Source organism: Electrona antarctica (genome assembly GCF_951216825.1).
Source record: "Electrona antarctica genome assembly, chromosome: 6".
NCBI lineage: Eukaryota > Metazoa > Chordata > Actinopteri > Myctophiformes > Myctophidae > Electrona > Electrona antarctica.
Window position 1 is genome coordinate 21,471,828 of NC_136811.1, and position 15,000 is coordinate 21,486,827.

General features: G+C 45.3%; 1 protein-coding gene across 1 annotated transcript in view; it reads left to right on the forward strand.

Moving 5' to 3' along the window:
* Positions 1-15,000, forward strand: part of vps13b (vacuolar protein sorting 13 homolog B) — a 405,382-nt gene that overhangs the window by 350,355 nt on the left and 40,027 nt on the right. The window contains exons 48-52 of the mRNA XM_079503680.1: positions 60-215; positions 6,102-6,368; positions 9,588-9,671; positions 10,352-10,527; positions 14,722-14,892. Of these exons, the coding sequence (XP_079359806.1) occupies positions 60-215; positions 6,102-6,368; positions 9,588-9,671; positions 10,352-10,527; positions 14,722-14,892 (854 nt within the window). The remainder of the gene's footprint in view (positions 1-59; positions 216-6,101; positions 6,369-9,587; positions 9,672-10,351; positions 10,528-14,721; positions 14,893-15,000) is intronic.

Here is a 15,000-nt window from a genome sequence, read left to right on the forward strand (position 1 = left end):
TGTGTCTGTCTGTGTTTGGCTGTTTGTGTTTGTGTGTGTGTGCCTGTCCTGTCCTACAGCTGTTGCACATCTGCATCGAGGGCTGGGGGAACTGGCGCTGGTCAGAGGCCTTCAGTGTGGACAACGTGGGGACTCTACTGAGGACCATCTCGTATAAAGGACGCACCGCCTCACTGATCATCAAGGTGGTGCAGCTCAATGGAGTCCAGAAACAGGTACTGTACCACACCACAGGCAGGCTTATATACAGTAGGGCAGTGATGCTGATGGCTATGCATCTAGCACCTGTTAAAATCATATTTTTACCGTGATAATGTCACTTTTTTTTTTACCAAATAATGAACAAACAGAAACCAAACATAAAATAAACCCCAAAGATAAACAGAAATATAGCTTGACAGATAATGTAACATTTTGAATAACAAATCAGTGATTAAAACCTAAATTAGCATCACTCTATGCAAGAACAACTCACAAAACATTTCTGCCTACACCTCCAGGCTTAAAGCTCCTAATGACCACTTTAATACAGTCACTTATGATCACACTATGATGCTATAGACCCTAACCATAACTGCACGAATTGTGGCCCTGACAAATGTAACTTAACCGACCTTAGTACCTTTGAACTGAACTCAGAACTCTATCATACTCTAGTCTACATCATACCGTATTGCCAGTATATAGGATATACTGTATGAGAATTAGTGATCTGAGTAGATCAAATGGTACCCATTATTACACTATATCACAGACGCTTTCTTTATTCAGTAAAATGTCAAAGGCTTTAAACCAATCCATTATTGTACAGCGTAATCTGTACATGTATGAATGAATGAACCATTGTAAGTGCTTTGAGTAGGCATAGAAAAGCGCTATTAAAATGCAATTCATTATTATCATTTACATTAAATAATATTGAAAACATTCTTACAGCGTTTGGGTTCCTTTCTTCAGGCCTGTGTGTGTCTGTCCACGTCAGTGCAGAGGCCTGGTCTCTCATGTGTCCACGTCAGTGCAGAGGCCTGGTCTCTCATGTCTGAATAAGCCACCTTTCTTCTGCCCCTTTGATGCTGGGATATATGATTCTACCACATGACATGTTATGATATGGCTCTTGTGACAATAACTGTTCAATATTAGAGTTGCAGCGCTAAAACAAAAGCTCATTTAAACCTAAAGCCACCCGTAGGATATTTGGCCTGTTTTCACCACACAGAAGAACACAGACAATGTGTTTGTCTTAGAGCGCCAGTGATCCGTGTTAACGAAAAGCTTGCCACTTTACACACAGTGGAAAGAAATCTGGGAAACCGTGTTTGAACCCCTAACTTTTTTTCATTCCCCAAAAAGCGAGATGCCATCGGATGAGTGCGGTGACACTTTGTTATGTAAATATTGTCAAGTGTCACACATGTCGTCCCCCTGGCCCCACAGACAAAACAAGACTCTGCCTTTCTTGCATTCCTATCTCAGCCTGTTGCCGGCTGGGTTTACATCTTGTTCCCATTGGATCCAATGATAGGTTATGAGTGTTGGTCACATCCAATCCACAATACAAACCCTCAGACGAGGACAGCGGCCTCCACTGAGGAGGATGTTGGCTCACGCCTGCGTGAACATACCTCATTTTGTTTTTTGCCGGGCGGGACAGGGGGTTGGTTTCATTCCCTCCCTACACTACTGGATTCTCCCTCCATCCCTCCCGCCCTCTCTTTCTCTGTCTGTCTCCTGCCTCCTGTGTTTTATAATGGTGTCCCGTTTTATTGTTCATATTGCAGCCTTCTGTCGACCGCTGTTGAAAAATCCCCCTCGTATAAACATACATATGTATGTTGTCTGCACGCACGCACACTTGCTCGGCACTCGCACACTCAGGCACTCAGATGTTATTGTCTGAGAGATGATCGGTGTGAATCTAGATGCGTCATGTCACTGTCGCTGGAGGACATGGCTGCCTGTGAATTCCCCCTACGCAGATGTGAACCATGTTATTTTATGAGTGGTGTCGAGAACCTCCTGTTTGTACACAAATTAAAGTTTACGCCCAATATACTTCGTCGTACAACAATTAGCTCTCATGCACACTTTTTCTTTATCCCCATCCTGTGCACTGTCACCTCCCTTAATTGTCTTTCTTATTTTCATCAATCTGTGTACTTAATTGAGGGTGACAGCTGGAGACAGCAAAATCCTGATTGTTAATTCTGAGAGCTTAAAAACCGACCCTTACACTTTTGCTCGCGTGTGCTAACATTATCTGGTGACGTCAGCGAGTGGTCTGTGAAGGGATATAAAATAAATGATTGATGACCAAGAGAAAGGAGGCTTCACTCATTAGAGGCCAAGATCTCTCTCCACATGATTATTATCACTGCCACAACCTGTGGAACACACACACACAAACACACACACACACACACACACACACACACACACACACACACACACACACACACACACACACACACACACACACTGGTGGTGGAAACAATCAATTCTGAGCTCAATTAGATGTGTCATCCCCAGATGAGGATTCCCTGGTGGTTGTGGCTTGGCTTGGTGTGTGCGCGTGCACGTGCGCGTGCACGTGCGCGTGCGTGTGCGTGTGTGTGTGTGTGTGTGTGTGTGTGTGTGTGTGTGTGTGTGTGTGCACGCGCTACATGTGTGTGTCCATGTGTGCTCGCATACATGCATGCACTACGTGACACGAAAATAATGGAAAAGGCCTCTGATCGGCAGGCGGCGTGCGTGCGTGCGTGCGTGCGTGCGTGCGTGCGTGCGTGCGTGCGTGCGTGCGTGCGTGCGTGTGACAGACAGTGACCTTAGAAGACCATCCGGCATGGAGGCAGCAGTCAGCCTCTATAGAGCAGGCCTTTGATAAGAACAGAGACTGCAGCAGGCAGGCTGCAGAATAGAGAGTCCCTGGGACTCATTTAGACAGTGAGGGAAGTTTGGAGCCAACAGTTGCAGCCAGTGAGAAAGCTTTAAGATGTGATGCCAACAGCAGCACTGTACTGATCTATGCCACTGACTTACAGTAAGTTACAGCACCACATGTACCTGCTGCTAATCCAAAACAATCAATGTGCACCCCTTCTGTTAAGACTGAACAAACTCATTCCACCAAAATAGGTGAAAGTTAAGGACAGTAAACGTGTTTGCACATTGACACGTTTTTTGGGACGAATATCGGAGTGAATGTCGGAGCGCGGGAAAAAGAAATTGACGTCACGTTATGTCAATCACATTTGCACACTGCCGCCGAATATTGCGTCTGTTTAAAATGTTTTTGGACCGGGGTCGATTTTATCACTTTTTCGCAGCTGTCTTTCACATAGACATGTCTTTCCAGACCAACATGGTCTCAGCTGAGAAGTTGATCACCTCGTTGAAGAGCACAAAGTAGGCTACTTTATGAAAAGCAACATGCAGACTTCAAAGACACAAAGTCTTGCACCCTTCTGCCAGTGAGTGTGAAAATAGCCAGCAGCGCGCGCACACACACACACACACACACACACACACACACACACACACACACACACACACACACACACACACACACACACACACACACACACACACACACACACACACACACACACAAAGCAGTGGAAGAATGCAGAGCAAGAGAAACAGAGAGAAGGGGAGAGAGAGAGATAGAAAAACACGGTGACATCGCATCTAATCAACTTCTAGTGAAGCAGGGACCCACTAAAGGCTCTGTGTTGAACATTCAACTTTTTCAAATGATCGGAGCAGGGGATCATCCTCACTGCTGCTGCTCCGCTCCATTTCCTTCTGCCAAAACATATTACTAATATAAATAATTCGCATCACACAGATTTTTTTTTATTTCGATACGCAAAACGCGTCCTACTGTATGTACAAACATCTTAAGAGTTAGGGGTGTAACAGTTATTCATAGTAATTGATTGAATCAATAATAAGAATATGAATTACACATTACAATCCATTTTAATAAAATCACACCTGTGTGAAGTGAGGGGCGCTCTTATCTTTATACATCATCTCATTCCAGCCAATCACAATTTGCGTCCTCACTTTTGTCTCCAATGTTTGTGTTTACAAAACACTCAAAGCTGGGCATAGGAGGGACTAGCACCCCTCAAAAATAATCGATTTTTCTTTTTGTGGGCCGTTAGCCCCTCCTATGCCCAGCTGTCTGTCTGTGTGAACACAAACACGATGATTAGTCTAGGCTGATCACCCCATAGCGATGATTTGATTGGCTGATCACCCCATAGCGATGATTTGATTGGCTGATCACCCCATAGCGATGATTTGATTGGCTGATCACCCCATAGCGATGATTTGACTGTCTGATCACCCCATAGCGATGATTTGATTGGCTGATCACCCCATAGCGATGATTTGATTGGCTGAGCAAAGTACACATTGAGGATAAAAAACGAGGGCAGAAAAGTGAAGTCGCCATTTGTGATGATTTGATTGGCTGAGCACGGAATGTGATGTATGATGATGTACTGTATGAGAGTGTGATTTTTTTTTAATGTTTAAAAACTAGCAAATATAGCAGATCTAAAGTGTGGCGATGTGACGTGCTAGTAGATCTGCTATTGTCGTACAACAAGTATAAAATAGGGCTTAAGTGGTTAATCACACTATTGAATTTAGTCGGTTAATTTGTTGAATTTGAGCGTTGATTTATAAATGTTAGCTGAAAGAGTTAAGATAGTAACAGCGGAAATGATGGCCCATCATGCAAAATTGATGCCACGTGATTCATTGGATCCCTGACAATGGCTTCTCTTATGATATCATATTGCTACTACCTCCTTGCTCTGAGCAGTGACATTTAATGAAGTTCATATGCAGCTTGAATGCTGCATGTTTAACATGTACACTATACAGATGTATTATACTGTACAGTACATCTAGATTTGAATGCCATTCATTTTGACTTAGTCTCGCATAGCCAGACGACCAGACATCTCCCCCTGCTGATATGTCTGGGGAAATCTAAATTCAATGAATTCTCTTGGATGCCGGAGAAAACCAAGGGTATCAAACCAATCAAAACCAATCCTGATACGGAACTCCCTACAGGAACCTGTGCAGTCCATTACAATTAGTGGACAAATAGTAGTAGACCATTTTAAATATTTAGGCACATATATTGACAGCAAACTCAATTTCAGTGAAAATACTGACCAGATTTTTAAAACTTGTAACCAACGCCTCCACCTACTACGCAAGCTCAACTCCTTTAGAGTGAGCAAGCATATCATGGAAACAGTCTATAAAAACCTGATAGAGGGAATCTTGACTTTTAACATGGCAATGTGGTATGGAAATCTTAATGTAAAAGGAAGAAGCAAGCTGCAGCGAATAGTGAACCTAGCCTCAAAAATCATTGGGAAGAGACAGAAACAATTAAGTTGTATCTATAAGGAAGTACTTAGAAAAAAAGCTGTCAAGATAGCAAATGCCCCCTCATCCACTCGAACTACTTCCCTCTGGTAGACGGTACAAAGTACTTTAAAAATTCCTTCATTCCTAATGCACAAAGGCACAAAATTATACCATGTCTCGCTATATTTGTTTTTTTTATGTATTTGCCACTGTTGTCCTGCATTTTTGCCATGAAGAAAATTGTGTAAATGTTGTTGATGTTTGTTTTTACTGTTGTTTGAGACCGAAGACAAATTTCCACACGTGGACAATAAATGATTTATTGATTGATTTATTTATTTTTACAGTCTTTGCGTTGGTTATTGACTGCATCATTAAAAAGTCAGGACAGGAAATTGGGGACACCAAGAGTGCTGCATTGGACTTGAGGATAATAAGTGAGGGCAGAAAAGTGAGGACGCCAATTGTGATGATGATGTATGTGTATAAGAGCGCCCCTCACTTCACACGGGTGTGATTATTTTTTACATATCTCCATTTCCCCCGCCCAGTTTTATCCAAATCACTGAATTGATATGTCCCCACATGTATCAGCAGAGATCTGTGGTCGTCTGGCTACGCAAGAGCAATTCCGACTAATCTCCCACCGTTCCTCCCCTCCCTGTTCCCCCTCCGTCTCTCTCCCCTCCTCCCCCTTCCAGATTATCATCTGTGGGCGCCAGGTGATGTGCAGCTACCTGGGTCAGGACATTGAGCTGCGGGTGGTGCAGCATTACGTGGGGCCAGACAGCCAGACGGTGGTCAGGGAGCACTGTGACTGCCTGGAGGCCGGGGCCAAGCTGCCGTCCTACGTCCTGGAGGACGCTGAGATGACGGAGCTGTGTGTGAGGGCCAGGGGAGACGAGGACTGGTCCCAGGACGTACGGCTGGACGGGAGGCAGAAGGATAGCACCAGCTCTGTGGTACAGGTATGGTAACAAAGCAACACATCTGGTACTAATAATTGCTATTACTACTACTACTACTACTACTAATAATAATAATAATTGCTTGCAAAGCTCATACTAGGTGGGCAAGACTGAATAATGTTTGAGGGGCGCTAGCCCCTCCTATGCACAGCTTTGAGTGTTGGTGTAAACACAAATTGAAGACAAAAGTGAGGATGCAAATTGTGATTGGCCGGCATGATTGGGTGGGAGATGTGCCATTGGTTGAGATAAGGTGATGTATGATGAGGTATAATGATAAGTCACTTCACACGGGTGTGATTTTTATAGATGTTTTAGAGCGGTGCTAAGTAACCGCTCCAACACTTGACTGTGTGATTGGGTATCTATTATTTATTTAGTTGTGGTAGATAAACTTTATTTTGCCATTGACTTCAATGGGAAAATGCTAAAATTCACTATTCCGCCCCCTGTGATGTCATGTGGGTCAATGTGTAAGAGTGGGTGCAGCAGCACTGAGGTCACAGTTACCTCTCAAGGCACTGCTCAGTGCTCACTTCACACCGGGGTGTGATTTCTGGCTTGGGAGTATGCTTTATTTGAGAGAGTAGAGAGACAAGAAATGAGGGTCAGAGAGAAGAGCCACATGAGTGTATGAGAGTCTGATTCAAACTCGAGTCCTGTCTCACAAGCAGCATACACAGTAAGGTCAGTGCACTAACTGGCTGCGCAAGAATTTACGCATTTGCACAATCTGGTATTTCTGGTACTGTATATAGTACAGTAGTGCTGTATTGCTGGTATTTTAATGTATTCACCTGGTCCCCACCACAGTCTTATAAGTCTCATATTGTACATACATATGTGTCAAACAGTCACGTTCACATACAGTAGATGCTGGAGCTCTAAGTATAGGGTTGTCCAATATGTCAGTTTTTGGTGGACAAGACAGACCGACAGACACGCACACACGTGCCCACTCAAACATACAGTGCACTCCACAGTACACACTCTTCCAGTGTCTATGTTTAGAGCCGGTGACAAGACCACCAAGTGCGACCGGATCCCCCCCTCTCTCTCTCCTCTCCGCAGTCTCCTGGGTGGTCACAGTGGCAGAGAGCCTCCATTCTGCTGCTGCTACTCCAGTAGAGAGCAGATTGAGATCTTCATGTCAGATAGCCCTCTTCCTTCAAAGGCCCTCTACTTTCCAACCCATAACCCCCGAGATGTTGAGAGGCAGAAAATACAGTTTATACGCTCTCATAACAACACTAACCATAGGCAGGAAACACTGGCTGATCTGTGGGCAATGGAGGAGGAATGCTTTGAACACACTTTCACACTGCTGGATCAATGCCAACTTCTCTCTCCTCTTTCTATTCAGTCTGTACACTCTCTCTTGCTCTCTCTCTCTCTGTCTGTCCCCCTACCACCCTCTTTCTGTCCCCCTACCACCCTCTTTCTGTCCCCCTACCACTCTCTTTCTGTCCCCCTACCACTCTCTGTCTGTCCCCCTACCACTCTCTTTCTGTCCCTCTACCACCCTCTGTCTGTCCCCCTACCACTCTCTGTCTGTCCCCCTACCACTCTCTTTCTGTCCCTCTACCACTCTCTGTCTGTCCCCCTACCACTCTGTGTGAGAGCGTGTGTGCGTAAGGTCATTGATGATTGTTGTCTCCTGTCTCTTGATCAGTGATTCATTTCACATAATGGAAGGCTGGCTCTGAATGAGAGAGATAAGAGATCTGGATTTGTCTTTCCATTTCACTCTCGTCTCCCCCTTTATGTTTCTCTGTCATCCTCTCTCTCATTCATCTTTCTTATTTTTATCTATCTACTTCCTCCTCTTGTGTCTCTCTTTCCCACCACCTCTTCCAGCTTCTCATTCTGCTACCCCATCTGTGTCTGTTTTCTGTGTACTTAAACTCTCTCTCTCTCTCTCTTTATTCCTCTCCATTGCCCACGCATTAATTTTCTCCTCCATCTCCTATCTCCTCCCATCTTAACTAACCTCTGCTTTTTATCTCTCCTTCCTCTTACACTAACCATGTCTCTTTCTGCCATCTCATTGTTGTTTATCTTTAACATCTGGCCAAGTACGGAAGTACATTCTGACCTTATTATTTGTTATTTCTCAAAGTGAGTGTTCCTATATATGAGTGTTTCAGGGAGAGAGAGAGAGAGAGAGAGAGAGAGAAATGTGCTGTTATGAGGACCAGCGTGTTAGAGCCCACCCCCCACCAACCCCCTCCCCTAGTAAATGAAGTCCCTGGCCTGTCGTAAATTAGGCCACTTGTAACGTGCCTTGGCATCCAGAGGCTTTAACGAGGAGCTAGGGGTAAAGGGGGACGAATACCAGTGACACATTAAGAGTGCTCAGCCTTTAGAGGGCACATTCTCAGCTTTTAAATCGTACTCACATCTAACTACTCTCTAATAGCTTATTATCCAGTTGCTAACAGTGAAATTGTCTGGCCGCCTCTGGCCGTGTCATAGCGCTGGAGAACCCCAGAGCACCGTGCATGGAGACTTAGCATTTAACTATTGGAAGAGGACAAGAGGCGACACGATAACATGATAATGTGTTTCTGACGCTTGGCCATAAACATGATGTCAATCACAGAGAGGCAGCAAGGGCAAACTTTGTCATGAGATACCCATATTATGTCTCTGTTACCAACCACAAATACAAGCAAACCAGTTGGCCTTGAGTGACACTGGCTGAACATACGTATTTCCATGACTCCTGAGAATAAATAAATCTCCAACAACTCCATTGTTACAATAATGAGATTTACTTGTCACATCACCTGCCAAGCTTGGCTCGAGTGTAAACAAAATGTGCCTTAAATGAATTTGATTACGAGTTATAGTTGGGCGGCCGGGTGGTGCAGGGGTAAAGTTCCTGCCCACCACTGTGAGGACTGGTTTTCGATTCCTCCATGGTGCCTCCAGCTTGGCTTTGAATACAATTTAATACAATTGACCGTGCTTGTGGACGGGAAGTTGGCAGCTAGGGAAGGGAGGGAGGGAGGGAGAACTCTGTCACTGTACTAAGTGACTCCTCCAGGTTGGTTGGGGGGTGTCTATCGGAGGAGAGAGACGTGGTTGTCTATCCCATCCCAAGACCAACAAGTAGGCATTCGCAGTGACAGGGACTATATACTGTATATACACACGATAAAGGGAGGAATCCATAGTTAGTGATGAGACCTTAACAGATGGTTTCTCACCTTGCAGGTGCCTTGTTCCAGTGGTTCTCTGCTCTACGTCTGGTGTACCCTCATCACCATTGAACCTGACTCTCATATGCAGCAGAGAGTTGTAAGTGTCCTTGAAATCACGCACGCACGCACGCACACACGCACGCACGCACGCACGCACGCACGCACGCACGCACGCACGCACGCACGCACGCACGCACGCACGCACGCACGCACGCACGCACGCACAATCACATAGTCGAATTCCAACATTGATATCAATCCATCATTTTCATTGCGTAATCCATCGCACACTGACACATAAACTTTGGTGTTTTGTTATGAAACATGGCGTTGTTATTTTGGGGTGTTTCCGTTAAACCACCAACTGTGAGATTAACACGCACTGTTTATAATTGCTGAAGTGTATAATTACAACATTGGATAATTACTCATAGTCTTCTCCAGCTTCCACTAGGTAATGGAAGCAATATGTTAAAAGTTATCAAATGTTATTGATTAAGCACACTGATGTCTAACATACTCACACAAAAATACATGCGATATAAAGTGCACTCATTGGAATACCATAATACGGTAATAATAACTGATCCATAATCAGAATATGACATATTTTGGTATTTGTTTTTATATTTTTACAAATCAAAAACGTATTTCGATTTTTCCAGTCAGTTTATTGTCCTACAAACATGTCTGTGTTTGTTCTTCTGTGTGTGTTTCTCTTATGGCTGTGTGCATGTGCGTGCATGTCTATGACTCTATGTGTGCCCTGTTCATCAGGTGGTGTTCAGTCCATTGTTTGTGATGAGGAGTCACCTGCCGGAGCCAGTGATCATTCACATGGAGAAGAGGAGTCTGGGGCTCAGGGAGAGTCAGCTGATAGCAGGCCAGGGCCAGCAGGAACCCTTGTTGAATACAGAGGCAGACCTCACGCACCACATCACCTTCCAAGCCAGGTGAAAAAACAATACAGCCTCTTGTGTCCTCACTCCTCATCTCTGTTCTGGTTGAGTCATTCTGCCACTAATTAATCAAATATGATTTCAATAATATGAATGTGTTTATCTTGCCAATGCCAGCTATGAAGTAACATTGGTCCTTCCCATTTGTACTTGACTCTTCAGATGGTGCAGTTACCCAGACAGCTTATTTTGCACAGTGTGAGGGAGTACTCAATTGATATGTTAGTTAGTTGTAAATACAGGTTTATGGAGGCAACAGGGTAAGGGGACTAATTAAGCATTTTGGGAAAACAAATCACAAAATGGGACCAAATGTTTTCTGTTTTGTCTTTGTCTGCCATGAAGAAGTAGGTCGGGAGTGGCTTATTGTCGGTATCAGCCGGTAACACGCAGGAGTCTGTCCCCGTAACAATGCACTAGACCCCTGAGAGATGGATTGCTGAGGTGGAGCACTACTCCTACCATCAGCTCCCAGTACTTCCTGCACGACTTGTTGCACCCAAGCCATGCTACTCATACGCTTAGGTGGCGGTGCCCAGGATCGATCCCATGATCTTGTGGTCCAAATGCAAGAGCTCTACCGACTGAGCTACCCGGACACACTGCACATCGGTGCACTTCGCTGGCTGTTTGCAGCACCCAGAGGGAGAGATGGTTATACATGTTTTTCAACAAAACACGCACGCACACATACGTATGCACACATTCATGCACGCACGCATGCCCGCACATACACACACACACACACACAGACACGCACACGCACACACACGTGCGCGTCAGGCGCAGCCATGCTGTTTCACGTAATCACGTTGACAAAACTAAACCAGCCAGACAAACGTTAATGGCTTAATCCCCGTAGGACCCGCATTTTCAAACTGTCCACTCGTCGCGACAGACCCGACGGTATAAAACATGTTGTGAGTGATTCTTGCAGATCGCATTGGCTCCCTCTGCGAGTGTCGAGTGTGTGCATGCATGGATGGATGCCGTTGGCATGCAGTTGGTTGCTGTCCCATTGGCCACAGTTTTTCATGGAGGGTCTGATGTCAGAAGGGACTTCTTCTCAGTGTGTTTTTGCCATGTGTAGCAACCCCTGCCAGTATCAGCAATGCTCACAGCAACGCGCAACGTCTTCCAGAGTGGTATTATGTCATCATGGACCAGATCATAACCCTGCTAATGACAGAGTCTGACTCTCGTCTCCCGTAACAGGCGTTTTATGTCTCCATTTAGCAGCACTGCAGAGACACACACTTACTTAACGTTCCCTCGCACCACATTCTGATATCTGTGCGCCAGCGTGTAGACCTGATCCAGTGGAATCCAGTCATGTTTCAGGGGAGAAAGGAGGCCAGCTTGGCAGCCACGGAGACACGGTTCTCATTCCAACATGTCAGGTCGGGCCATAATTACACCTCATTTAGATAGGGGCCCTAACGGAGAGCAGGCTTTTGGCCCCGTGTTCGTTATGCGTCTGTGTGTGTATACCCGTGTGCATGTGCGCGCTGTGTTCATGGCATGCGCATATTCTGTGTGTGTGTGTGTGTGTGTGTGTGTGTGTGTGTGTGTGTGTGTGTGTGTGTGTGTGTGTGTGTGTGTGTGTGTGTGTGTGTGTGTGTGTGTGTGTGTGTGTGTGTGTGTGTGTGTGTGTGTGTGTGTGTGTGTGTGTGTGTGTGCGTGCGTGCGTGCGTGCGTGCGTGCGTGCGTGCGTGCGTGCGTGCGTGCGTGCGTGCGTGCGTGCGTGCGTGCGTGCGTGCGTGCGTGCGTGCGTGCGTGCGTGCGTGCGTGTGCGGTCTGTTTGTGTCAGAGGTTTCTGTGTATGTGTGTGTATGTCTGTGTTTGCGTGGGTTGATAAATCCTGTGTGTGTGTTTGTGTCATCGTGTCTGTGTGTGGTCCCATGCCTGTGATGATCTCGGTCAGCCGCATTTGCCCATGCCAATGTGCGTGTGACAGCCACCACTTCATCACTGGCAGAGCCTGTCACATACATCACTGTAGATGTCGGTTTCAGTCAGCGCCCCAGATTGGACAGACCTTCTGGTATCCTGCTGCTATCATGATCACAAAACAAATGTTTGATAACATCATCCTTGGTGTCATTGTTTCCGTTGGTCAAATATGTCTCACAGCGAACGTGCTCAATCATAAGCCATTGCGAATTCAAGCTTTTGGAACAATCCAGTAATCTGACAGGCAGTTTACACGTACAAGTCATTTTCGGAGATGTTGAGTGTTTCGTTGGATCAAAATTTGATTGAAACATAATGAGACGATTCAGCCATAAATCATCACATTCTTAAACTGTCCATAATCTGACACTAACATGTCAGACAGAGTACATGCCAGAGCCTTGTGCTAGGGCGTAGTGCACCCAAAGTGCCTTACAGTAATGTGAGTGCTTACAGTTTTCATTTTTTCCTCCCTGAGGAGATTGTACAGTCTAGGCCTGAATGGCATGCTCTCCCCACTGTGTTAACCACATGTGCACACAGTATTATTGATGTTACTACTGTATTTGTTATCTGGACATCTGCAATCTGTGTTGTTTTCCTTTAGTTGTGTGGATCCCTGGCAGACAAGTCCCTGTTTTGGTAGCAACTGGTGGTGATCTGAATAAACAGAGTTAAACGTTGGGTGTAATTCACTCCCCCAGAGAGATTTTTTGGTGGTGGTAACTGTTTGGTGTTTAGATATCTGGTCGCAACGTTTGTTTTGATTTGAACTGCCATAAAGGAACCACAGTGGCCATACAGCGACTGGGGATATATTTGGACTCAGATAAATCCTTCTCTCGTACACAAAAAAGAAAGCTCCATGAAAAACAACTAACTGTCTTGTCTCTCTGAATTTCAACCACAATGCTCTGTGTGTTTACAGTCTTCCCCCCTGTCTAAACCACCTCTCACCACACTAACTCACATACAGTACTCACCATCCCTCATCCCCCTCCTCAATCTATCCCTTCATGTGACTCAATTCATGCAAGCCCCCACCCCAGCCCAAACCCACTGCTCTAAATGCCCCTTCAGCGCACATAAACCTTGTCCTCAGAATCCATACACAGAACAGAACCTCCCCCCCCAACCCAACCCAAACCCAGAACACCAGGACGGATCCAATCTTGAATGTTCGCTGGTCAGCAGCTCGTCTTTCCTTCCTGTAATTATACATATTTGTGGTCCTCTAATGGACGAGGTAGAGAGCGGAGCTGTGGTCTGCGACACAACAGACAGAAAGACAGACAGACAGACAGACAGACAGACAGACAGACAGACAGACAGACAGACAAGTCTTAACCATAACTGCTGTGTCCCCTCTCTTGGAATTGGCCGCTACATTAGAAGACGGGGGCTTAGAATCAGAAGCCTCTTCCAGCATCCCCCCCTCAGGAACCGGCCTGGGATGAAAAGCTTCCTGTCAGCAAGTTGTCCTTCTCCTCTGTCTTCCCCCAGATCCATAACCAAGCGCCCCTGTGTTCCTTTTATAGCACAATGGGCTCTATTAATAAACTGCTGCTCCAGGGTAAAAGGGGCCGCTTCTCTGGGCCAAGTGGACTTGGATGCTGCCCAGAGACGGAGGAGGCTATTAGTCTGTTTGGAGTTTGTTGAGAGGTTCTTTTTTTTGTTACTTGTTGTTGCGAAGCCGTAATTGACCAGTGTCTGGGGCTAAAGTATCCAATAGGATTATTTACTGCTGTTGAGCTTCCTCTGTGATTGTTGTGAATTAGTGTTTTGTAAGAGAAAATTGCATGTCAGGGAATAACAAAAGGAGAGATTGAACCCTGTTTGGGTTTTCAGGGGAAAGTCAAAAGAGTTTAACAGGAGGTCAATGCAGTTGCACTGTGAATAGAACCATGTGAACTATCAGTTACTGTCAAGAGATGTCTTGTTCTGTTCTGTGTCATCATGCATGTTGACGTTGTTTCTGTAACAGACTAAGTTACAGAAACAACCCTGTCAACAACACAATATACAATTGTCTCACAGAAATTAGGTTTCATAGATTTAATTTACTAAAAAGTACCAGAGTTGAATTCAAATTCCCGATTTGACTCTGCATGTAATGGTAAATGTAATCAATTGTTTCATAATGTTTCACAATGACTAATGTTAACCAACAATATTACATAGGCCTATCTCTACAGTACAGTAGGTCTTTATAATGTTTTGTGTCCTGTCTTCCAGGGAGGAAGAGGATGCGTCCCACTGTGCCGTACCCATCTCTACCAGCCTCATCAAACAGATAGTAAACAAGACTGTCACAGAGGACAATCTCCAGCACATCCTCGATGACTTCTATGGCCTGAAGACGTCCATTAATCCACCATGGCCCTACATCAGCAAGGATGCAGACAGGTACTGCTGTACAACACTGCAGTGACCTGCATTGTGTGTGTGATCGTCATATTTATGTCTCAGTTGTACAGCATGGCTCCAAGGGGCTGAGCCGTCATGGAGAGGGTT